The sequence below is a fragment of the Oxyura jamaicensis genome, chromosome 3, assembly GCF_011077185.1.
Source record: "Oxyura jamaicensis isolate SHBP4307 breed ruddy duck chromosome 3, BPBGC_Ojam_1.0, whole genome shotgun sequence".
Lineage (NCBI taxonomy): Eukaryota > Metazoa > Chordata > Aves > Anseriformes > Anatidae > Oxyura > Oxyura jamaicensis.
Window position 1 is genome coordinate 37660028 of NC_048895.1, and position 24980 is coordinate 37685007.

Sequence of the window (24980 nt, forward strand, 5' to 3'; positions counted from 1 at the left end):
TGGCTAGAGGACACGTCTGCATGGGGAAAGGGTTTGAAAAAATCATGATATTGTCTTGGTACAAAGGAAAATAGTGATAGGGATGAAGAGGAATTAAATGCAGTACTTTGCCTGAAATTTCACAGAATCTGAGTGTCTGGTCCACTTGTAATTACAAACAGGAAATGAATTATTTCTATATTTATATTCCCAGGCCTCATGGGACAGCATAAATACCATAAACAGCATAAATAAATAAATATTGCATAAATACAGTAAATAGTATAAACACAGTAGCATAAAGTCGCTTTAAAGTACCTGGAAGGGCATTCTTGTTTTAATCTGTTTCCCGTACAGGTGGGAACTATCAGATGGACTCACCCTTGTGTGATGTGTCTGATGTGTCCTGATAAGATGCTGCTCTCACTCCAGTGGGCTGGCCAGAGCACGCCATTGCATTTCCCACGTTTGGGCCAGAGCCAGTCACGTAAAGCACACCACAACCCATCCCGAGATGTCAGTGCTGCAGTTCCACTGCAATAATTTCAAGGTGGAAGTGAGATAGGCAATGTCTGGAGTAAAGTGATCAACAACTGACTAGTTTTAAGTCTGAAATAGATAATAACAATTCTTCTCCTGTTCCTTTTCCTTTCCCTCTTTTTCTTGTTAGTTTAACCTAAAGGTATGCTTAGTTAAATTAAAATTAAATTTGCAGTGAGAAATATGTCTAAACTGATACCTACCAGGTAAATTTGTTTTACTGCTTGCCATTTTGAAGTCCGTAGAGCTCTTTTGGAATACTGACTGTGACTTACTCACCAGGGTGAAAAAGCAATGTTTCCAGACAGTGGACAGCAAGGATTAAATTAAATACATCTGAATAAAAACTCAAGTATATTGTGCATGCATTAAGAAAAACATAGAAATATGTTGGCCATGATGACGCCATAAGATATTTTAAAGCTGAAAATACTGATTGAATTCCTCTTTACTATCTTTTTATTTATTCATTTATTTTCACTCCATGATTCTGTCTACATCTAGCATGCTCCAGTACTTTTAAATTCAATGGCAATTTGGATTCTTGATTGCTTCTCTTAAAAATATGTTCTTATATCAGTTCTGACATGTCTTTTTTTTTCCCCTTAAACTGTTCTGCTCATGAGATGAGCAATAATCAGGGTAGGCAATACAATATATCCACATCATTTAAAATGCTATGTGTAATTTGATTTAATCTACTTTTGTCTATTTTCTGTAGATTACATTAAAAATAGTCATAAGGTGATCCTTGGAATCAGAAATACTGGAGCCATGGAACTTTTGCTGGAGAAAGCCAGGACCACAAAATTCTTGCCCAATGCATATTACGCATATTTTTTTTTTTTTTTTTTTTTTTTTTTTTTTTTTTTTTCCCAGGACTGATCACCCTCTTTCTGAAATTTCATTTACAGTCCCTCTTTCCAAATTAGTAATGGCCAAATGGAGGGATCAGGTAGGAGTCTTCTCTCTTGGCTCCCCCACCTGTGCTCCCTACCATAAAATACAAGGTCTCCAGCCATCCTGGTGACTCCACAATGGCTTCCAACACAGTGTGATGCAAAATGAAAAGTCACTGCACCCAAGGGGGAAGAGGCATTGAGGGAAACACACTCTTTTCTAATTTAGTCTCTACTTGTTTCTTAAAAGATTTGGGACTTGTTTTTTTAGCCTGATCTTCTAAAGAAAGAAGACTTACATGCTCATGCCACTTGCCTGAATGTGTATTTGCAATAAACGTTGAGCCCATGGATTTATTTTCATGTAATTTGGTAAAGGGCTAGAAGTATAAATATCCATTTCTTGAAAATGTGTAGAGGAGGGAAATATTAAGCATGCAGAACTTAACAGTTGATCCACAGAGCTTAACATTTTGTCCATGCCATAGATTGCTCTAGGGTCTTGCTGCCCTGATCATGCAGACGCATATAGCTCATAATTTACAAATCCCAATCAGTTCAGGGTTTCCTTTGAATGAAAGCTGCAGAAGGGCGGTGAGCTTGGGGCACTCTCTGGTCTCCTCTCTGCATGAGGTTGACATGCAGGCAGGGGATATACCTAGACCTGGAAAATCTTCTTTTTGGAAGTAGGTTTTTGTCTACCTTTCTCCCACTGAAGGAAAAGCTAATGGTCTCCCTCATTTGGAAATCAGGAAAATTGAGGGAGGAGGCCAGGAAGCGAGGCTTCATTAACTCTGTTGCTAACAGAACTACTTTCCTCCTGCCCCAACTTGCCTGTTACATCAGTGCATTTTTCCCTCCAGTGGTACTTTCTATCTGCAGCTGCAACCTGTGATTAAATCAAACAGTAAAGAACAGCCTTTTGTAGACCTCTAAAAGAAACTCAGGTGCTCTTGGATGCAGCATGGGTGGTTCAATAAGCAGCAGTCCTTTTGCCTGCTTACTAATCAACTGATACATGTCATTCTCATATCCATATACCAGATTTATTTTTTATATTATATATATATAAATCTTATTTTTTATTAATTTGTGTGTTTGTTTATTTTTATGGTGGAAGCATTGGCCTGAACAGAATCCAAGTGGAATAATGGCAGCATGACTAGTAACGCTTTACCTTCAGGTCTCCTTGTAGGAAGAAATAAAGATATAAGTGGTGGCAAGGAAAGAGTTTGTGGAAGAATCATATACTTCCATCTTTATTGATTGTATTAACTATTCTGAGCTTACCTTTGGTGTAGCTGTGATGCTTTTGGCAAGTTTTTGTTGATCTCTAAAAAGGTATGTCATAGAGAAAAAAAATGCTAAGTATACTAGTATGTGTTTATATATATATATTTGCCTTTTGTAGTTCTGAGATGTGAAATTATAAATACAGATGCAGATGAAGTCTCTGTGCCATGTAGCTGCATGACTCAGCCTGGCCTCTAGGGACCTTCTTGGACAGAGAGCCCCTGGTGAAACAAGTGCAATGGTCAGTTCAGTTTCGCTTTTGAAGGCACGGAGTCAGGAACAGCTCTCTCCCTTTCTTTGTAAGTAAATCTTCAAAGTAATCCTACAGTGATTCCTGCCAGTTTAAAATATTGAAGATTTTTTAAACCTCACAATGATGTAAGTTTACCTACAATAAACAGGTAACTTAAAGCCTACTTCAGAGTTCAATTATTTATTTTGTAAGAACCCCCCCCCTTATGGAGAAGACAACAAACAGGTAAATTTTGTAGCTTCCTCCTAAATTTTCTAACTTCTTCCTCACTCTCCAAGCCTGCCCAGAGCATGAACTGTGCCTGGGTGACTTTCTTCCCATTTGGGAACCATACAAAGCTGTGTCTCCAGATATTTCTAAAACGGGATCTAGTGGTGTTAACAGTCTGATTCAATCATTAACAAGAAAATGTGAAAAGACAAGTGAACTGCTGCAGGTGACAACAAATTGCTGGGCCAGTAGTGGGAAATGAACATCTGTGTCATCGTATTTAAACTGAGAGCCTGAGGCAAAGGAAACCTGAATCCTAAGGCAGGTGAGCAGCACCTGTGATTTGTTGCTCTTGACTTATTTAACTTGGTGCTGGGCCCCACTGTACCTGAGGTAAGCTAATCCTAGACTTACATGGGTGACTTGAGCTGTATTTTATGTACAGTCTGTCCCTTGGATAAAAGGGATTTTGAGCAATGCTTGAAAATATTTTCTACATGTTTCTGGTAATGCAGTGAACTAACTGGTGAAGGTCTGTGTCTCAGGGAAAAACTGGTGAAGGTCTGTATCTCAGGGAAACCTAGGGAACCATAAATGATGGAGGACTTGAATAAAAACTTGTTTTAAGCTGAAAGTTTAAGTAAAAGGACTGAAGGTCCTTTATAAGAAAAAAAAAAAAAAAAGATACAAACACCAGTAACAACATAAAACTACCAGAGCTTTTGATTGTGCTCTGAAGGAAAGCTCAGGATCAGATTCCAGCTCATGGACTGTTCATGGGCTTTCATCCTACAGAGAAGAGAGAAATAAGATGTTTGCTTTTTGTGCACAGGAGTCTCAGTGTGTACCAGACCAGTAGGCAGAAGAGGTTGTTTCTATAAAGCCAGCAAGGATGCTGACAGCTGACTTCACAGTGGGGAGAGAACATTTTGCAGTGTCATTTGGGTGAAATTGCTCTCTGCTTTCTTAAGCTGTGAAAAACTGGTGGGAGGGCACATCCATACCGATGGGAGCTGCATGGGTTGTAGGAGACTTTGCAGAAGTTACAACAGGGACTAGAGATACTCTGTGCTGCCTTTATGGCAGCATGAAAAGGGTAGGGTGTTCCTTTGCTGGTTACTGCTCCTTCAGATTTGAAGGCAAATGCATCACAGAGTATTGGAAGGAAGCCCCAGACAGGTCAGTGGATGCAGACTGCTGGGGGGAAAGAAAGTTATGGCAATGTTAGTGCTTCCTTTCTCAGTATTACTGGCTGCTGTAATGCATGCGCTCAGGCCAGGCTTGGTGGATAGATTATTGCAGATCTTCAGCTCTCTTACTTAGCTGCCCCTGGACACCTCTGCCTTTCTATGGGTGATGTAATGGTAAAGGCAATACAGACAACAGCGCAGCCTGCCTCATCTGTTAGTGCACCCATTTAATACGCACCTTCTCTTCACCTGGACTGCGTTATGTGAAGCTTATCTTTAATTCATGGAAGTAAAAGTATCCTTTCTTATTCCGTTCTTCACTGACTTTACTCATTCATTTCACAGCCGTCCAACACAGTTACACTCAATTGATTTTCTTAGGATTGTAGTAACTTCAAACCAGTAAGCACTGTTAACATCTTGCTGAATTGCAGCTTTCCAAAAAATGTCAGTCAGTGAGAGCTTAAAAATATCTTAGCTGCGTCGAAGAGAAACAAAACTTGAAAACCAAAGAGGAGAGAGTCACTCCATAATGCACTCACTGGTGTCTATCTATGATGCTATGAAATTAACTCAGCCTGAAGAGCAGATAGAGATAGAGCTTGGTAGCACTCAATTTTTATCAGTCTACTTATTTTAGATAAACCCAGTGATGGTTTGAGTTGAAACAATCTCTAGTTTTTGTAAGCATCTGGATAATGGAAAGACATGTCACTCAGGTCAATGAGATACAGATGTTCTATCAAATTTTGGTAGGATTTTCTTCAGTTTTCAGAGGTGAAAAAGGAAAGGTTAGGTGGGAAAATGTTTATTTTAAATATTTTGCTGAGATCTGGCAATTCACTGGGATCAGATAATATGATCAAATAATCAATCCTTCTGCTTTCTTGGGGAATGAAGGCAGCCCAGTAACCTACCATTTCCCTTGTCCTGTTCCTCTGTGAGAATCCTCTCAATTACATCTAGCCACACTAAGTCCCTTGTTTCTTGTTGTTTCTCTTGTGCTTTTTTTTCTTTGTGCTACTTGGAGTTAAATTAAAACAGCTTAACCAGTAACTAATTATTCCAGCAGCATTAATACACTCATGTGTTTCCAGCTGTAAAAAATCTAAAGTCTGTCTTTTGCTTTTATGTAGGTTCTGCTATATTCCTTACTGCGAAGTCTTCCAGCAGCAAATAAAAATAATGCATCTGTTCTTCCTTCCAATTTTATCTTTGCTATTGAAACACACTGGCAGCAGAGAAGTTTTGTTTGGTCATAATCATTTCACAGAATATCAAGTGGGCAACATGAAGCTGATCCTCTCTGTCCCACATGGTGGGTCAATGGAACCTGAAGATATCCCTGATCGAGAGGCTGGCTGTTGGGATGCAGAGACATCTTCTTGTATTTTCTCTCATGACTGTCCTTCTGGAAGCATTCAAGACTATAAGAAGTGCAAAGTGTCTACCAACCAAGACAGGCATACCATAGAAGTGGCTCAGGTTCTTGCTGAAGAAATCAGCAAGATTACTGATGGCTTCTTCCCACATATTGTTATAAACCACCTCCAGAGGTTCAAGATGGATGCTAACAGGGAAAAGGAAGAAGCCTCCTTTGGAATTGCCCAAGCAGAACAGGCCTGGGAGGATTATATGGGATTTTTGACCACTGCAAAATCACAGATGACAAGGGGCCTGATTCTAGATATCCATGGACAAGCACATCCTGAACAGTGGATAGAACTAGGCTATACACTTTCAAAAACTTCCCTTAACTCAGGTGTCTTTTCTGCGTCATGTTCCTCCATTAGATATCTGGCCAATCAGCTAGTTAATGTGTCTTTTGAGACTCTGCTTGCAGGAAACAGAAGTTTGGGTAAATATATTGAAGAACAAAATAACAGTTATGCTTGTGTGCCTTCTCCATCCAATCCTAGCCCCAATAATGGGAGCTATTATAGTGGTGGATACATAACAAAGACTTTTGGCTCCCGTGATTCTGGTGCCATTGATGCCATTCAGATTGAGCTACCCCAGTGGGTTAGAGCACCTGAAGAGCGCCTCAGATTCTGTAAAGCATTAGCAAGAGCTGTAATGAAATTCTGGCAAACTAATTACTGCAGCCAGTCCAACCATCAGTTTCTGCCATGCTGAAAGAGGCTGTCTTAAGATACCTTTCCATACTGTAGTAATGATCTGGAGCAACAAAACAACTGTTAACACCTGTAACTCTTAAACCTGCAATATAATTCTGGATGCTGGAGGAGAGACACTAACCTCCAAAGACACAGAGCATCAGAGAAAATTCACAGATAATACCCAACAAATCAGTTAACAAACAGATTTGTACTAGATCCAGCATTGAGAGGACTGCCTGAAGGGTATGTTTGGAAATATCCCATGTCTGATCTGCTTTTCTGTTTTTAGCTTCTTCCCAGCAGTGTCCTCTCTCCTCTAGGATACAATAAACAACTATTCTTCTAAATAATTCTTTGTAGTACAGTGTCTTAGTAGATTATCTGTTCAAAGAAATGGAGTGTCTTTGCTTTTCTTGCAACACTTAAAACAACAACAACTGAATAATACCATTGTTTAAAATGTTTGGGGCCAGAACTAATTTCCGTTTGGTGTCTTTAAAGCATTAAGAGTTGGAACTCAACAAGTAAACTAATGCTGCACAGTGACATGCAGTCTGAACTAATTCAGGTTTTATGCAATGAATTATGAGAAAAAAGAGGGTATTACTATATAGTGCTGTAGTTTTGTCACGATCTAAATAGCACAGCAGTAAGGTAGTAATTGGATGGAAGGTTGCTAAAGACAACCTAAAGACGTCCTGCATTTTAGACAATTTTCTTTACCGCATGGTTCCCTCCTGAGTGATGGTCCATTGACTTCATTCAGCATAGGATTAAATATTTAATTGTTACTGGAAATAATATTGCATTATGGAGGGACTGTTCTGCATGATGGAGAATATGGAGACATGAATAGACAGAAGTAAAATCAGCTCTTGGACAACACAGGAAATTAATGAGGAAAACCAAAGGGAGCAGCTAGCAAGACTGAAAAAAAATCAAACATTAAGAACCTAAGAAGAAATGTAGTAAGTAGTCAGTTCTGAGGAGGAACCAAGGAAGAATGGTGACCCTGCTTGAGCAGAGGGTTTGGACTAGATGATCTCTGGAGGTCCTTTCCAACTTCAACCATTCTGTGATTCTGTGAAGAAGTATTTAATAAACTGGAAAGAAGAGGGATATCTGCATCTTACAACCAGAGTTAAATACTTTAGTTTCAACTAGAAATAGGGAAAATGCCAAAGGGAAAACCTTACATAATTATAAAATGATGTATTTTTAAGAGCATGTAAAGAAATGAGTATGCTGCTTTCTGAACCTGTTCATTTCTTTTAATCTCTGAAGATGAAGCAATTTTCAATGGCTGGAAGAGAGCTGATGTGGCTGTCTTTCAAAGGCAAATAGGACTTGGAATTGTAGCAGTGTTAGCTTTTATACGCTAATGGCTAAGTACCCACAATGTTGCATGCTCACTTCCCCACATGGGGAAGAGCAAAAGCAAGAAAATGTGTGGGTTGAGATAAAGACAGTGTAATAGGTGAAGCAAAGCTGCATGTGCAAGCAAGCAAAATAAGGAATTAATTTACTACTTCCCATCAGCAGGCTGATGTTTATCCCATTCCTGGGAAGCAGGGCCTCAGCGCACATCATGGTTACTTGGGCAGATGAACACTGTAACCATAACCATCTCATCTTCCTCCTCCTTTTCCCAACTTTTTATCGCTGAGTAGGATGTTATATGGTATTGAATAACTCTGGTCAGTTTATGTCAGGTGTCCCAGCTGTGGTCCTTCCCAGCTTCTTGTGCACCCACATCCTACTCACTGGGGGTGGGGAAAACACCTTGACACAGTGCAGGCAATGCTCAGCAATAGCTAAAACACTGTCCTGTTACCATGCTCTTTTAGTCACAAATCTAAAACACAGTAATCATATGGGCTGCTATGAAGAAAATTATTTCCATCTCAGATATTTTTTATTCTTCAGAGACGTCTGTATGGCTAGCAACATATTTTTGGAGATATGTGGCCCTTAATCTTTAAAGCAGTTAATCATAAGAAGTTGCTTTTCATTGTTATCAGCCATCAAGAAGTAGAGTGAGATGGACTTTTCTGTGAGTATCTTGTTAATAGTCATACATTGGCATTATTAGATTTTTTTTCCCCTGCATGAAGGACTGGGGCAGATTTGATTTCTATATGCTCTTTAATAATGAAATGGATATAATAGAAAATAACAGAAAAAAAAAAAAAGGAACCTGCTCCTCCACTTGTCTTCAGATGGACATTATGTTTGTTTGTCTTGATCTTGTTCTCCACTGAGCTCTGTCTCCACTGTACATCTAGATGGACTGGACATCTCAGGTTTTTTCCACTGAAGACCTTTAAAAATAAATTGCGTAATTTCAAGAGCTAATGAAAATGTTCATGTAAATAGGTCACTTTATACTGTTTTGTAGCAGCACAGGCAAAAAATAAATTTATGTATCTATATACATATTTGTTGTACACGTAGCTCACAAAAACTCTGATGTCATTTTACAGTAAATCTACCACAGTGCCATTGGTTTCAGTTTAATTGCTCCTAACTTGCCAAATCACAAGACCCTATGAATTTCATCTTTTTCTTGGAGAAAATAAAACATAGATTTCCAAGGCATATTAATGGTCAGAAAAAAGTAGCATATGTGCAAGCTATTTAAACACTATGCATCAGCTCCTGAGTTCATTTTCATTGGGTTAGTATGGATGAGATACTACGTAAAGCTGCTTTTGCAAACATTGTCATATATATTTGAATACTCTATTCACCCCACCTAACCAGCCATCTAAATTTTAGGATTCTTACCCAAGCTAGTTCTCTAGGTTCCCTCTATTGAGAGAAATCAGCACCTCTGCACAAGGTGATTCTTTCCATCCTACAATAGGTGAGATTGATGGAGCTGTGGAAGTTCTGGTCTCTCTCCATATAAGGAACAACCGAGGAAGCCTTGTTAGACAGCTTATAATAAATCTAATTAATATTACCCATAAAACAGTATTATAGTAGCCAAAGCTTTGTGTAGATAAGAATTAGTAGTTTCGGGGCTGGCTAAAATAAAGATTCTGAAATAAGTTAATGACATGAAGTTGTACAAGAAAAATAAATGTCTGGACTACTCACTGTGCTGCATGCTCTCTTCAATTGGCTTCCCAAGCTTCCACAAATGGAGAATGGAGTTGAGTTGGTAGTAATGCAAACCATGTGAGAAAATTAAATTGAGAAGCATTTAAAAATAAAATGTCCAAGTATGTGATTATAACCATTTACTAGTGCTAATGGCTTCTGCTGCATTAATGTGCAAAAGGTGGAAAAGAAAACACTTGTGCTTACCTCATATATGGGAAGAGACCCAAATACTGCACCAGCTTCTCTGTTTCCTGACTCAAAAATTTCCAAAGGTTGTCTGTGGATCTGATCAAGAGAAACCAAAATCAGTGCATTTACAAAAATGTCAGTGCTCAAGACAAAAGGCAATAAAGAAATGCTGTTGCATTACTTTTATTATTGAACAGCGTAGTAACATTCATGTTATCTGAAGAAAGGAATGCAATTACTATGTAGAGAGATTGTGTTTTATGCACAAGTTTTGAACATTTCTAAATTAGGAAGAGATCCTTCTGCTATAGAAAAGGCACAACTAGCAAGATTCCAGCTTTCCCTGGGACAACAAATCAAGATGGTTAATAGCAATTTTTTTTTTTTTTTTTTATCACCTAGACTAAAGCTAGTTTTAAATACTTATGTAGTTACATTATGTATTAACATCTTGGATAAGTTCAATACAGGAATCATTTTCAGGTTACTTGTCAGGTTTGTTGGATGCATGCTATTAGAGGACAATGGAAGTCTAGCCAAAGGGTAATGCAGTAAGAACTCTCTCCCTTCATCTCAGGACTGTCACTCTGGCTATCTGTTGGGTCGTGCAAAACCCAAACACTTCAGCAACTGGTTAGGAAAGATGCAGATGAACAAAAGGGCATTACTGCTGTAAACTGTAGGAAGCTCTGAATTACTGAAGATACATCGAGTACCTTTATAGTTCATCCACGCTCACCTGAATCCTGATACTTACCTAGGTATTATAGTTAAGGCCAGGGCAGGAAATTTAACTGTTCTTACACAATATAGCAGTGATTTCACCCTAGGAGAGCAACTTATGGTCCTCCAATGAGGAAAAAAGGTATACCTAAACCTTGAAATAGTTGAAAACATGAGTTTAATTCAAAATGGTACAATGTACAGAGATTTTCTACTTACGTTTTTTTCTAGTCTGAAGTAAAAACTGAAGTCCACTGTTTTGTTCATTTCTAAGACTAATAAAAGGAAATCAAACCTTTTTTCTCATCAAAATCCAAATCACAAGGGTATTCCAGTGCTAATGTTTTTGAACATGAAAGTATCTTACGTGTTCTATCAGCCTTCTTTTCAGATGACTAAGTAAAAGCCACTGTGGAGCCCACCTCTACTGAGTTGTCCCACCATGTTCTCAGCCACTGACTCTGCTACATTAAAATTAATGTTTTATACCCAGCATCAACTTTAGGCCACTTCAGAAACTGTGCAGCATCCATGACTGGTATAACTGTTACTTAAGGGAGCTTGTCAACTTGTTGCTTCCTTGGGGTGAAATGACAGAATGTCTCAAAACTGTGTGCTTAGCTACCTTTACCTAGCAGCAAGCAATCCACTAGCTCCAACTAGTCAATCATGCATATGAGATGAGAACTGATCCTTGGTGAGAGAATGGAGGTGGCAAGACAGGACAATAAGCAACAGAGAAGTGTCTTCCACTCACCTCGTCATCATTTCACCCAAGATACACCAAGAGAAATGGTCACATGCAGTAATGTTTTTTACTGACTACTGTTTGAATCTTAGCTGGCCTCATTAGGATAACAGATTGTGGTACATAGGAGACCCACAGTACCGCAGATTTTGGGAAGGGAAGTTAAGAGCTCATACCCCTCACTAGCTGTTTAGCGGGGGGAAGGAATGGTCAGAAAGGTGTTAATGGAAGCTGTTCTTTGTTTGATTGATTGATTGATTTGCAAGTGGCAACAGAATTTGTATCTTTTCCCTTTTCTAGCACAACTCCAACAAAAGAAGTGTAAGGGCTAAGCCAAGTAAAGATGGACCATTATTCAGTTAGAGGTGCAGAAAGCATTCATAATGCTATCCAAACTGGATTCTCCTGGAATCTGATTTCATGGTAACCCTGAAAGAACTATTATACATAACCAGTGATTCACTGTCATTCTAGCATTTTCACACACCCTTCAGGTAGAACTGGGATATCTAGGATTTCTGTTTGAGCATGTGAGAATCCTAGATTTTATTGATGTTGGTTTTTGTTTGTTTGTTTGTTTTTATGCCGTTAAGCCAAACAAGTGAATCAGTGTGTTCTTTCATCTAAATGGAACTTGGAAGTGTGAAACAATTAGAATAAAAACCACAGAGTGTTCACTGATCTCTCTCTTACTGCATTTTTTTGTTCTAGCTTGTCCACTGAATGAGAACATATAGGGTTATTTATGGCTGTTTTATAAAAGAGAAATGCAGTTGCAATTCATAATATATTGTGCAGAACTGAAACAAATCTGTCATATACATTGGGTACCTTTGGAGAAGCCAAAGCTTTGAAAAACTTCAAGTCTTGAATTATGTCGATATCCCTGGACTTTCTTAAAATTGAAGGTGATCTGGTCAATGATTTCCAGCTGTGCACGTAAGGCAGAGGAAGAAAGAAAAAAATCAGATGCTCCTATCTGAATGGCAATTTTGAATTTGACATTCTTAATTGCTTCAAAATAAAATTATTTTGATGTATAAATTATTCCATATCATCAAAATATGATTTATATTGGGAGCTTCAAAGGTGCCATGAAGTGCTTCATCATTCATTTTGTCAATCCAGACACTGGTTTGTCATCTTTAGGAGGCTAGTTAAATTGATATGTAAAACACTAGTTAGCAAAACTGAGTGCAGACTCATTGTCTGGTAATGGCTTTTCATCATTTCTTTCAGTTCTTACTACAATTCCTCTATGCCGCTGTAATAACAAAGAGGGTTTCCTCTGGTCATATGTCTGGTTTCCAAAGTTAATCACAGGAAGAAATGATCTAGATTAGAATATCTATTAGTGCGGATTAACACAGTTTAAATTTATTGTCAGAAAAAATGTCATAACACACAAGCTAAGGAATCATAAACTACAGAGAGAAACTGATACAATTTTTCTTTATGGTTCTGTCTTCCTGCTGACATTTTTCAGTATGTCACCTGAGACACTCATTTAAACTGTGAGCACCTATGCTTTTCAGCTGGGTTTGTACCTTTTCATAGATATGCACATTTAGGGAATATCTGTTAATAACATTTATAATGTGAATTATTATTTAAAATTCTAAAATATTATCTCGGTGAATTATATGACGGCTATCCAATAAGGTAATAGTATTAACATCAGGAAGATAAATTGACTTAACCCAAGAGAAGCTCCTATACCCTGTGAAGAGCAAAGCCTAGCACATGTAAGTAACACAGACTCTTGGATAAGTATTGGCTAGCAAAAGTAGGCTAGCTATCCATTATACTATTTGGTACAATTAATCCAGAGAATCGAGCTACTCTTGAGGTGGCAGCATACAGATCATATAGAATTATAAGACTGAAACTTTCTGTCTAATTATTGTGTTTTAAATGTATGCTACCTGTTCACCTTTACTGAACTATTTGAAGGGTCCTTAAAAAAGTAGTCGTGTTTGACACAGGCATGTCATTTATGCAAAGTTTCTTAAGGTTAGCTGCCTTTAATTATAGTATCTTTGACTCCAGAGGTTTCAGACTGGTTGCTGCCTGTTCAAAAGGACTATAGGGAGTAGTCCTTCAAACACAGCCAAGAACTTCTCTTCACTGATTAGTTACTATTCTGACTTCAGTGGCACTACTCACATTAGTAAGAACTCTATGTAATAATAAGTGCTTCCAGGATATTGGCCTAGATGGGCTAACACTAAAGTATCTTTGAGCTTTCCCATTGTCCCAAAGTGCTTTGGTTAAAAGGCAGCCCAAAAAGTGCACATGGTACACAAAACTTTAACATTAAAGGATGCATGATTTTCTTAAGCTGTGAAATAATTTTTCCTAGGCTTGGACAGCCTTGTCACTAAAGACCATGTGCATGTTGCTTTTGCATCTGCTTAACCCAATAATTAATAAAACAGGGAGCTCCAGGACTAGAAATATGACTTCCTACAGCCTTAGCTAAAGGGCCAAGTATTACTGGCTTGAATTGTAGCCAACCCACATCCCTTGAGAACTCTATCTAGAATTAAAGAGGTCCAACACTGCTATTGAACATACAACATGCCTGTGTCAGACTGTTATGATCTGAAGTATGTGAATATGTCTACAACATCCCAGCAAACTTAATAAGACCATTTTTTTAAACTGGAAGATTATTTCTGGGATGAAGATATTCACATTAAGCTTTTTCAATAAAGCTTTGGGGATCCCAGAAGTTTATCAGCTTGTGGAATTGGAAGAGAAATAGACTGCTAACCTGAACAATGTACATAACATACAGACTCTAAATAACGCGAAAATCTGAAGCAATTGTATAGTCATCACTATTACTCAATTCAAATCCTGACCACCACCTAATCCTAACAGTCACCTAGTTATAACATTTAAGAGATTTATTCATGGTTTGTAAAACCATATAATTTTTTTTTTTAAAAAAGGATTATACTGAGTACCTCATATAAATTATTTTTATTTTTATGATCTTCAGTCTAAAGATGCTTTGTAAGTATAATATTTTCAGAACTGTTCCCCAAGTCATACATGTATATAAATGTTTAAGATCTTACCTGTCCCTGTCCAGCATTAGAGGATATTTAAATTTCTTTTTATTTTCCATATGCTTGCTTTCCTCTTTAATTATAATAGGAAAGCTATTAACATCACAAGGCAAAATCGACCGACTGATATCTGATAATTCAAACTTCCTGGGCTGTCCGAAGTAACCAAGATAGCATCCATTCGTGGCATGCCAGAGTCTATAGACATAGAAGAAGTGTTGCCAAAGGGCAGAAAGGAAAAATGGATCATTTTAGAAGGGGAGCAAACATGAAAAATGTTTGTATACATGATCAGGTTCTGCACCATTACACTAGAGTGCAGTGTGTAAGTCATTAAAAAAACACAATAATATTAAAGATCAGTTTATCATTTCAGTAACTTGAGAGAAAAAAATATCTCAGAAGGATATTGGAAAAATGAAAACAAACAGTTCATTTTTATAAGTAAGAAATTGAGGAGTAAAGGCACCAATATCCTGAACTGCTCTAACTGTAAGGTACTGCCACAAGAGCAGGATCTACCAAAAAATTCCTCAGTGATTCTCCCCCCCAAAATAAACATAAAATTAAACAAACAAACAAACAAACAAAAGAAAAAAAATCAAAAAAACCCTTCAAATGTACTTACCAGCCAAGAAAGAATTACAGTTGTCTATAAAAAGACTTGAGACTGCAATGGTTTAATTTGCTATGTTGTAATGTTAAGGACCCATGTTAACTTAGAAAGCACTGAAAGCTAAAATGGAATGAGAACAGGAAGTCATATGGGGATGTTACTCATGCATTCAAGGTCACCTTGTTGATAGAAAATGACAGCCTGCAAAAGGTATGACTTCATGGGAAAAGTGAAAGTGTTACATTAAAAAATTCGTTCTTGCAGGTGCAGAACAGAAAACACACGTATTAGCCTATATGCAAGTCCAGCAAGAAGAGGGCCTTTGGAGACTGTTCAACTGACTGGCCATAGAATTAAGAAGTATTAGTCATTTTGTACCTACCTGACTGAACCATCAACAGATGCCGTCACTACCACATTTTTCTCCTCTTCATGAAATAAGCCAACCACTTCAGTAGAATGTGCCCTCCAGCAGAGCTCCTCCTTTATTTGCTGAGGGGAAAAAGCAACATAACCACATTTCAGGCAGTTCTGTATGCCACCATGGTTACTGGCTTAGTGGGTTCATCAGCATGGCTGTCTGAAAAGATATTTCACCTATAAGAGGTGAAATATTATTCCCTCCAACAAACAGGTTGGAAATGGCACATGGTAGAAACACTGCTCAGGGGACAGGGATAAATAAATTCTTAATGTAACCTCTTTGAACACACTAGAATAATGCTGGCAGCATTTTACTTATGTTTTCTCTTGTTTTTCACAGCATCAAATTATTATTGAAAGCAAAAGACATGACCTTTATGTGCAGGAAACAGTTTTAATCCCGGTAGAGGTCTGAATCATTTTTTCTCTATTTGTCTTACCCTCTTATACTGTTCAGGTTAAGAAAATATATCAGATTTTCCTTACTCTTTTACTATTTTGTGGATCTTCTAAGAATGACACAATGCTCCAGCGCATAATATGTCCCTCTGTTCAAAAAAGAAAAAAGCAAAACATTAATACATTTCATTATTGCCACACATTTTCTTGTTGCTACCATATGCTCTTGGTAAACACTGGGCAGAATGATGAAAAGATTTCACATCATTGTCAAGCACACAACATAGAAAATAATATACCATTTATTAATATGCAAAGAAATACATATACTATTTGTGAGTAATGTATCTGAATAGATTTGAAATTGAAAGAATATAAATTTTTATTTTTTTCCTTGAATGACAAGACTAAAAAATAAGATTCATCTTGTCCAGACAGTTATCTATTGCACAAGCTAGGTCTTAGAGTTTTCTAGGGATTGAACTATATTTCAGTCCTGGTAAAATGGATAGTGTTTGATGATATGCATACATAATGTAAGCTTAATATTTTACAACCTCCCAGTGCACTCATGTGAAACTAGAATCAAAGAACCCATTACTGCTTAGTTTCCTGAGTAGGCTCCCTCTTTCCTGAACAGGTTGCTTCTTATCTCCTTAGTTTCTACTACTAGACAGGAATCTTTTGTGTCATTTCAGCCTTCATACTGATCACATCTGGTTTCTAGGACTGTGCATTTGCAAGCAAGCAAGGAGGCTGATAGAGTAGTTGACCTTTTAAAAAGGAAAATTTATAATGAGAACAAGAATTTAGTAGTAGCACTACAGATAAAAGAGAAAGGTGCAGAAGTCATGAGAAGTATATATGCTCAGTGGCACAACTACAAAAGGGCAAAGGGAGAGTATCAGATGAATAGGTAATAGGGTGGTTACTTTTCCATAAATTAAAAGTGCATGCTGCCTTCCTGAACTCATGGTACAGATTTGAATCAATGGGCAGTGGAAAATCCTCTTCATTTTCAGCACCAGCTTCAAACTCTTGCTCAGTTTTGAAACAAATTAAAAAACACCACCACCACCAAAAACAAAACAAAACAAAACAAAATAATAATAATAAAAAACAACAACAAACATTGATCCATCCAAATTCTGACAGCATAAGAGCAGCAAACTATAAGAAACTGTTCTAATAGGTATTTGAGAAGAAAAGTGACACATTAAAGTACAAATATCTCATATGACAGATGCAGAAGAGGAAAATGGCCAGGGTGAGTAAAGAGATTTGGAGGAGAGTCAGACAGCAGATAAACTCTTTGATTACCTGACAGATGAAAGCCAGATTTGGTGTGAAATTAAAAGTCTAACAATGAGCTGCTAGCACAGGTCACAATTGCTTTCTTTCTTTCTATAGCTGTGTTCTGATGAGGCCATTGCTGTGCACTCCATATTAGTGTCTGAATCATGGTTCTTGGTACAGCCACAGCAGCATTTGTTTGTTGTCATTTTGTTTTAGTTGGGTTACTTCAGACATTAAATTTTTGCACGTTCTTAGTAGCCTTTGTTATTAGTACAGTAGTTCTCATTGAAAGTGTATGCAGGTCTTGTAGATAAAGACAACTGTAATGTCTTTTTTGAAAGCTATTCTATTGATAATGCTGTTAACAAAAAGCTTTAATCTACCATCCTTTCATAGCAGAAAATACCTTTTTCAATCATTTAATTATAACTTTGATGGAGAAAGTCTGGCAGCAGCTGGACCTTCATTTCCACATTTCTGTCACATTAACAGCACGATCTTATGTGGTCCTGCAAACTGTCCTAAACAGAATGACTGGCACTTACCCTTACTGCCTGCCAGGAGCATTTTAGTAGAGATGTCTGTACATAATGCTGTCAGAGGAACTGGAGGATATCTTGAAAATGGCAAAATTTCTTTCAGTAAGCTTCCCTAAAATAGAATTAAAAAATAAAATATAATCAGTGCATCAGAAGTTGCGTGTCATCAGTTTGATCTATACAGCATTGCCCATCTCATTTACAGTGGAAAACTGCTGAAAAGGTAGTTTCCTAATTTACTGAATCACTGATATAGCTGGGGTGTATTCTTCCTCTGGATTGTCATCTCTTCTTCATCAAAAGCACAAGGTATTTCACTCCAGGAAATTCACAGCTCAACTGTACTTATCCCTGTTTCAACACTAACCTCTCATTTGCTGTGGAATTTCATCACTATGCATCTCATTGCTACTGAAATATCATTTCTTGCTGCAAGTGTACCCATGAAGTCTCCTTCACCAACCTGCTATATTTTCAATCAAGTACTTGTAGCCTTTCTCCCTTTACGGACTTTCCAGGTTAGGGAGGAGATGAGAAAGAAAGTTTTTCTGATAAGGAGAATCTTGACTGTATTATTCATGTAGTGATGATAATACTCACGTCAATGATCATAGGATCATAGAATCATAAAATACTCCGAGTTGGAAGGGACCCACCAGGATCATTGAGTACACCCCAAAATCAGACCAGATATCTGAGAGCATTATCCATGCTTTTCTTGAACTTCAATAGGCTCGGTGCCATGACTGCTGCCCTGGGGAGCCTGTTCCACTGCCCAGCCACCCTCCTAGCAAAGAACCTTTTCCTAATATCCAGCCTGAAACTCCCTGCCACAGCTCCATGCTGTTCCCTTGGGTCCTGTTGCTGTCACCAGAGAGCTTCCTCCCCTAGTGAGGAAGCTGCAGGCCACCAGGAGTCCTCCCCTCAGTCTCCTTTTCTCTGGGCTGAACAAACCAAGCAGCCGCTCCTCATACACCTTGCCATCTAAACCCTTCACCATAACATTACCACCATCTGAACTTGGAAATTCCGACACGAATTTAAGCACAATAATCATAGAATGGCCTGGGTGGAAAAGGACCTTAAAGATCATCTAGTTTCAACGCCCCTGCTCTGGGCAGGGTTGCCAACCACTAGAATAGGCTGCCCAGAGCTGCAAATGTGTACCAAACATGACAGCAAAACCCAAAAAGCCCACACCTACTGTACATCGGGATATTTACTGCTGTATTCTACTTTTGCACAAAACATCTGCAAAGCTACTTCATCACCTTCCTGGAAAATTCTCCCTAGAGCTTTCGTTAGTTGGGTTTTCTGTTGAAGCCTTACATGGCTGACATAGTGAACAGTCTGCCACGATGACTGATATTAACTGGCCACATGATAGTACTCCTTTCTGTATTTACTTTTCATCCCCAGTTTAGAACATTATTTTCTGGAGTAGAGTCTTATAGATCTGAAGTGGTATGACAACAAAGCCATTGGCATTCTCTTGCATAACTGGCTTTACAAACGGATTATAGCTATAGATCCTATGTGCTCAAATACTCTTCACTCCTGATCTGTAACCCTACTAGTGCTAACAGGCTTGTGCAATGCTCCAGACCTGTTTCTCCTTATCTAAGCCCACGGCACTCTGCCTTGCCTATCATACTTTCTTAGAAGGTAAATGAAGTGGGTGAAAAGTCAGCTTCTAGACTTTCACATAACTTTATAGTCAGTTTTCGTTATAAATCATGTTTCTTCTACTTGTCATTACTCTCTGCCACCATTATTAAAGCAGAACCAATTTGTGTCTGTGAAAGAAACCAAAAAAAATGCAATGAAATATCTGCTGCTGCAAGTGTTGGTTAAAAAACATGTTTCCAAAGGTTAATAGAATTACCTTCTATTAGTCCAGACCCATCCCAAAGATACTCAGAGAGCTACCTGAATATTCCATAGGTAGATACAGCCATTTTCGTGAGCAGAGGCCAGTATTGGTGAATATTCTGATACACCTTTGGGTAACTGTATATTCGTCTTCATATTTGTCTTCATATACTGGATATTCTTATACCTAGGTGTGTTTTCTGCTTTGGAACACAAATGATCATACATTTTCTAAATGATTTTTAGTACTGCTTTTGAATGTGCAGAAATTATATAAAACTAGAAAAAAAGTAAATTTGAAAATAAACTCTATCATCAGGATAGCATTAGTTTAAAAATGCTACAGATATGGATAGAAGACAACTGACAATAAATGAGAACAATCTTCATGATCTCATCTAAACCAGCCCATAGCACTCCTCCACAATGTAATGTTATTCAGAGCACAGCAACAGATTTTACAGAAACTGCACACATCAATAAGAGTGGAGGAGGAATGCAAGAAAGTGGTCAGTCATCAAAACAACTGAGAAGCAGTTCTGCAGCCTCTGTGTGAACATTCTAGAGATGACCGTGAATTTAGCAGTGAAATTAAGGTTAATAACTGAATGACACCTACCAACTCTGAAATCATAGATTTTACACTCAGTTCTCAGAACTCTAGATTAATCCAAGGTGGTGGTCAGGAGTTCCTACTGTAACTTCCCCAAAGCTGGAGATGCTGGGGGTCCCATGAATGTCCTCTATGAAATAGGTAGTCAGTGGGTGCAAGACCTAACGTAAGTGTCCATTTCATTGAGTAGCTACATGGCTTAGGGATATTCTGGTTTCAGTGCATATTTTCTTTGCTGAATATATTCAGCTTAAATCCACATTTCAGATAATCAAATTTCTTGTTACTGAAAAAATCTGCTTTCCAGCAGAGACTGTCTAAGGGATTCAGAAGAATCTAGAGGATCTGCTTCTTGCAAATGCACCAACTCCCTCTGCACAGCTTTAACTCAAGCATTTGGCTGTCTATTTTTTTCTGTTATTTTGCAGATATATACTATAGGGAAGATTTTTCCTTCTAAAATTCCACCTGCTTGTGAAGATTTTCTTTGTGAGACAATTCATGCACACTTGAATCAAGCTGGCTCTTGCTATACCACTTCAAAAATTCATTGCTGAATTCATTGTTATGTGGGGAAGAAGTTTATGTAACTGATATTCCCAAATTCTGCAAGTTTTTCAGCATCATGTCTATTTGAAAAAACAGCAACTGAGCCTTGTAGATCCTGCATCCTGGCCTAACCTTTGAGAACTAACTGCAAATCAGGTGTGAGCAAAAGACATTGAGGTATGTCATCTGCAAATCAATGGTATCCCAATTATTCTAAACTCAGTTTGCCAGACAAACTGACAAACTCAGTTTCAGTGGTAACCTGGGCAGAACTCAGGGATAATGACAAAGAGAATGAAAAACAACACAGTTCCATACCTGCTGTTATTTGACCATTATTTTCATCACTTTTTACATTTTCCTAGAAGCAAGGAATAAAATATAACAGAATTAGAAAATGGACCTTGGATGTAACTACAGAACAGTTCTCTAGTAGAAATTGTTTTAAGAATATATATATATATATTAATAATTGGAGGATTCAATTTTTCGCCGAGTTTCCATTTAGGCTGGGACAGTGTTGGGAGAAAACAAAGAACCTTTCATCTGAAGGGAATCAAAATTACAAATGAACAAATCATAGATAAAATGAAATGGAATAGGCTAGAAGAGTGCTAAAGTTTAATTTGACTGAAGGGTATTCATTTCTCAGGAAAAGCAAAGTCAATCTTTTACAGTCATATGAGTGTACTCTAGGTCTCTTAGCAAATATAATTCAGAACACACTTATAGTCTTGTTATGGCCTGGAGCAAAAATGAAAAAATGCATTAATAGCAATAATGTTTAGTCACATCTAAATCTTCAGTATGAGAATTGTCATAGTCGTTCATCTGTGCCTCACTATATAGGATTCTGTTGATCCCCAAGACTGACAGTAATTAATAGTGGCCTCCAAAATTGCCAAGTCAGATAAACTATGTTATCATGTATGTCTGAGGTAACTTAGAAGAGGACAAGCCTTTTCAATTTCTTCCTTTCTGTTTATCTGCAAGGGTTTTGGGGATCTTTTTGTGTCAGGCTTTTGTGAATCTTTTTAAGAGCTGCAAACAACTGTCCTTTTTGTTATTCAAATAACTACGTAGCACAGGATATTGTATACTTTAGTTTGCAGATGAATTAGACCTGTGTCTACTTGGAATCTATGAAAAGTGCCATGCTGGACAATAAAATACTGGAAAGAATCCGAGAGAGAGCAAGATGTTCCTACTTTTGCCTACTTGCTATTTATTGCTCTGTAGATATGGCATATTCTTCTGGCAGAAATGGACCCCACTTATTCAAGCACTTCATGATTTGTCTATTTTACCTTCGCCTTCTAGTTTTTCTATATTCCTGTTTGAAGTCAGAATTGCTAGTGATAAGCATATGACAACCACTTAGTCAAATATTACATGTACGAGGGACCCAGCTGCCTAACAGAATGTAGCCTCAATTCCCCATCTCATTCCCACTGCAACCTTAGGTGAACAAAGCTCATTTTCCTATAATTCTTGACCTTTAGTTTTGTGCACAGCTTAATGGAGGGATTTTAGTAAGATACAAGATTTTAAAACCAAAACCGAAACAGAAATTTGTTTTGGATGCTACTGAATCCCTGGAGCCACTGTACCTACCTTATTTAGGTTCAATCTGTCTTTGTGCTCTGAAATGGCATTGATATCTGCACTCACAGCAGTAGTAGAGGACAGAAAACAATCTTTCCTGTGTGAAAGAAAATAACTGAATAAAGATCACTTAAAATATGAAATACATTATTAGAGATCACTGACATTCTTGAACATACTATTTGTTATCTGGAAGTCAATCCAGTGTAGTACAGTGTAATGAAATGGTGCCTGAAATGATTAGATTGATCAGACTAAGAATTGTTGGTGTTTTAGAAATGTATCCAAATAACTCAGCAAAGTTTACATATTACACAGCCAAACTTTCTTGTCAAGACTTTTGAGCAAATTAAATCCATATTAAGTCAAAATGAACACTGATGTTCATCCTCCAGCGAAGAGGAAAAATTCAGTACATGCTAATGGCTTGTCTGCTTTCATTTTACACAGTGCTTTTCTCTACAAATAGTTTTCAATTAATTACAGAAACTGACCTTCAATTTATTAAGATAATGCTCAGAAATGGGATTGTGTAGAAGAAACTCAGGAAAAACATGGATGTATTCTTCGGTTTTTGTTTCTGAGTCAAGAAGAGTTCTGACTCTTAATGAAAGGTTCTTGCACCATAATTTACACTGATGTCACAACTGCTGTGTTTTTGATTAGAGTATCTAAATATCTGGGACAAAGTAAAAGCCATACAGAAAGTGTGCAGCTGGGATAGTACACTAAAATTTTCACAGGTGACTGTGACTCTGTAATTTTTCAGACTTTGAATTTATAAACTTGATACCATTCTTTAAAATTCCATGTGTATATGTGAGTATAGCCAAATTCATCCAGATACCTTTACAGTACATACAGTACATCCTAAGCCTCTATGGTTCAAAGTCATAGTAGGGTCTTCCTGCTTAAACATAGTCAGAAATTTTCTTGATTTACAACAAAAATCTACTTAAGAATTGTAATCATCACATTTTAATTTAGTTAGCATTTTTAAATTAAGTTATAACACAAATAGACAACTCATATTGAATTAAGTGGCAATTGCATATTCAAGGGTATAGTAAATGCATGAGCAGCTTGAAGGTTTTAAAGCAATGTAAGCTCATAAAATATTTTCATGATTTAGGAGAGCACAGAAAGCTGCCTAATTGCTTAGAACCTTAAAACTATGTAACCATTTAAACCATACTGAGTCCTTTTGCCAACCATTGCCTTTGTATATCCACTGGAAGACAAAAACTTCTGAAGTCATCTATGTTTAGAAGTTATGCAACGTCTTTCTCTCAAAATGGGCAAAAATTATGGTCTGCTTGCAACACTGCCAACCTATGCCAGCTTCTAGTATGTTTTAAGAGGAGACTTGAAGCTGCACATTTCAATGAGCTTGCCTCTTTGTTCACTGAGAGTATCTAATGCCTTGAAGGCTGCATTAGACTCAAAAAAAAAAAAAAAAAAAAAAAAAAAGGTCTGCTGTTACAGGGTCCTCACACAATTATATCACAGAGATAAGTACAATACATGGGAGAACTGATTCTTGACAAAAACTGACTTCTGCTGAATTCTTCAACAGAACTGAAACTTAGGAAGTCATGTAGAGAACAACAAGATAACTTAGTGGAGTGGTGAAAAAATAAAAAAAAAAAAGTACATTATCACAGAATCACACAATGGTTGAGGTTGGAAGGGACCTCTGGAGGTCATCTGTTTCAACCCCCTGCTCAAGCAGGGCCACCTAGAACAGGCTGTCGAGGACCATGTCGTGGTGGCTTCTGAAGATCTCCAAGGAGGGAGACCCCACAGTCTCTCTGGGCAACCTGTACAAGTGCTCCATCACTCTCACAGTAAAGAAGTGCTTCCTGATGTTCATACAGAACATCCCGTGTTTCAGTTTGTGTTCATTGACTCTTGTTGGGCGCAACTGAAAAGAGCCTGGAAGGATTAATACCAATATGGATTGATAAAAATCCTTAAATTTTGTTAACTGTTTGAACTTCATTAAATACAAAGAAAAATCCCAGTTTAAATATGCTATCTTGAATAAAAACTACACCAGTTTAATTCAACAGAATTCCAAATGACCATGCCTGTCATGGTGGAAGATACAAGGCACACAGTTACCTGGAAGAGGAAGCACTATGTACAAGGAATAACACGGCATTGACTCCAGATGCTTGAGGAATTGAAGCTTGGCTATTCTCATTAATTTTACACCTGAAAATGGAGATGTTTGTACCAGATCTATCAGATGGGTTGTGTATTGTTCCCAGAAAAAGTTGTAGACTTTATTCAAAATCTAAAAAAATTAAACATTTTATTTCCCCAAATGTATGACACCTAAAAGTATTAGACATAGTTTTTCAAAATCAGTTAATCTGTTATGATGTATTAATGACAGTGAAGAGTAGGGAAAGAATGTGCCTGCTCAAGGAAAAACAGAAACCCATTGCAATGATGTATATTTCATTCAGCCAAGTATTTTCTTGAGAATTAGTATTTAAGAGAAAAGTGAAGTAACTTATGTCAAAGTTAACCAGCTACATTAATGTTAGAAAAGTACATTGTTCCTTGCATTCAAGCCAGTCATGTGTATGAACTGTGGGTAAAATACTGTACTTACAAAGCAATGATACCTCATACAAGAGGAGGTAAAAAAAAAAAAAAAAAAAAAAAGCCAAAACAGATGTTTTTGTTACTACCTATGGTACAAAAAGACTTCAGCTCTGACCTGGGTGC

General features: G+C 37.5%; 1 protein-coding gene across 1 annotated transcript in view; it reads right to left on the bottom strand.

The window, feature by feature from the left end:
- Positions 1-9676: 9676 nt before the first annotated feature.
- WDR64 (WD repeat domain 64) overlaps positions 9677-24980 on the bottom strand; it is a 73097-nt gene continuing 57793 nt past the window's right edge. The window contains exons 18-24 of the mRNA XM_035320671.1: positions 19532-19677; positions 17609-17714; positions 15855-15922; positions 15328-15437; positions 14339-14527; positions 12084-12183; positions 9677-9877 (exon numbers count right to left, since the gene is read on the bottom strand). Coding sequence (XP_035176562.1) covers positions 9677-9877; positions 12084-12183; positions 14339-14527; positions 15328-15437; positions 15855-15922; positions 17609-17714; positions 19532-19677 — 920 coding nt within the window. The remainder of the gene's footprint in view (positions 9878-12083; positions 12184-14338; positions 14528-15327; positions 15438-15854; positions 15923-17608; positions 17715-19531; positions 19678-24980) is intronic.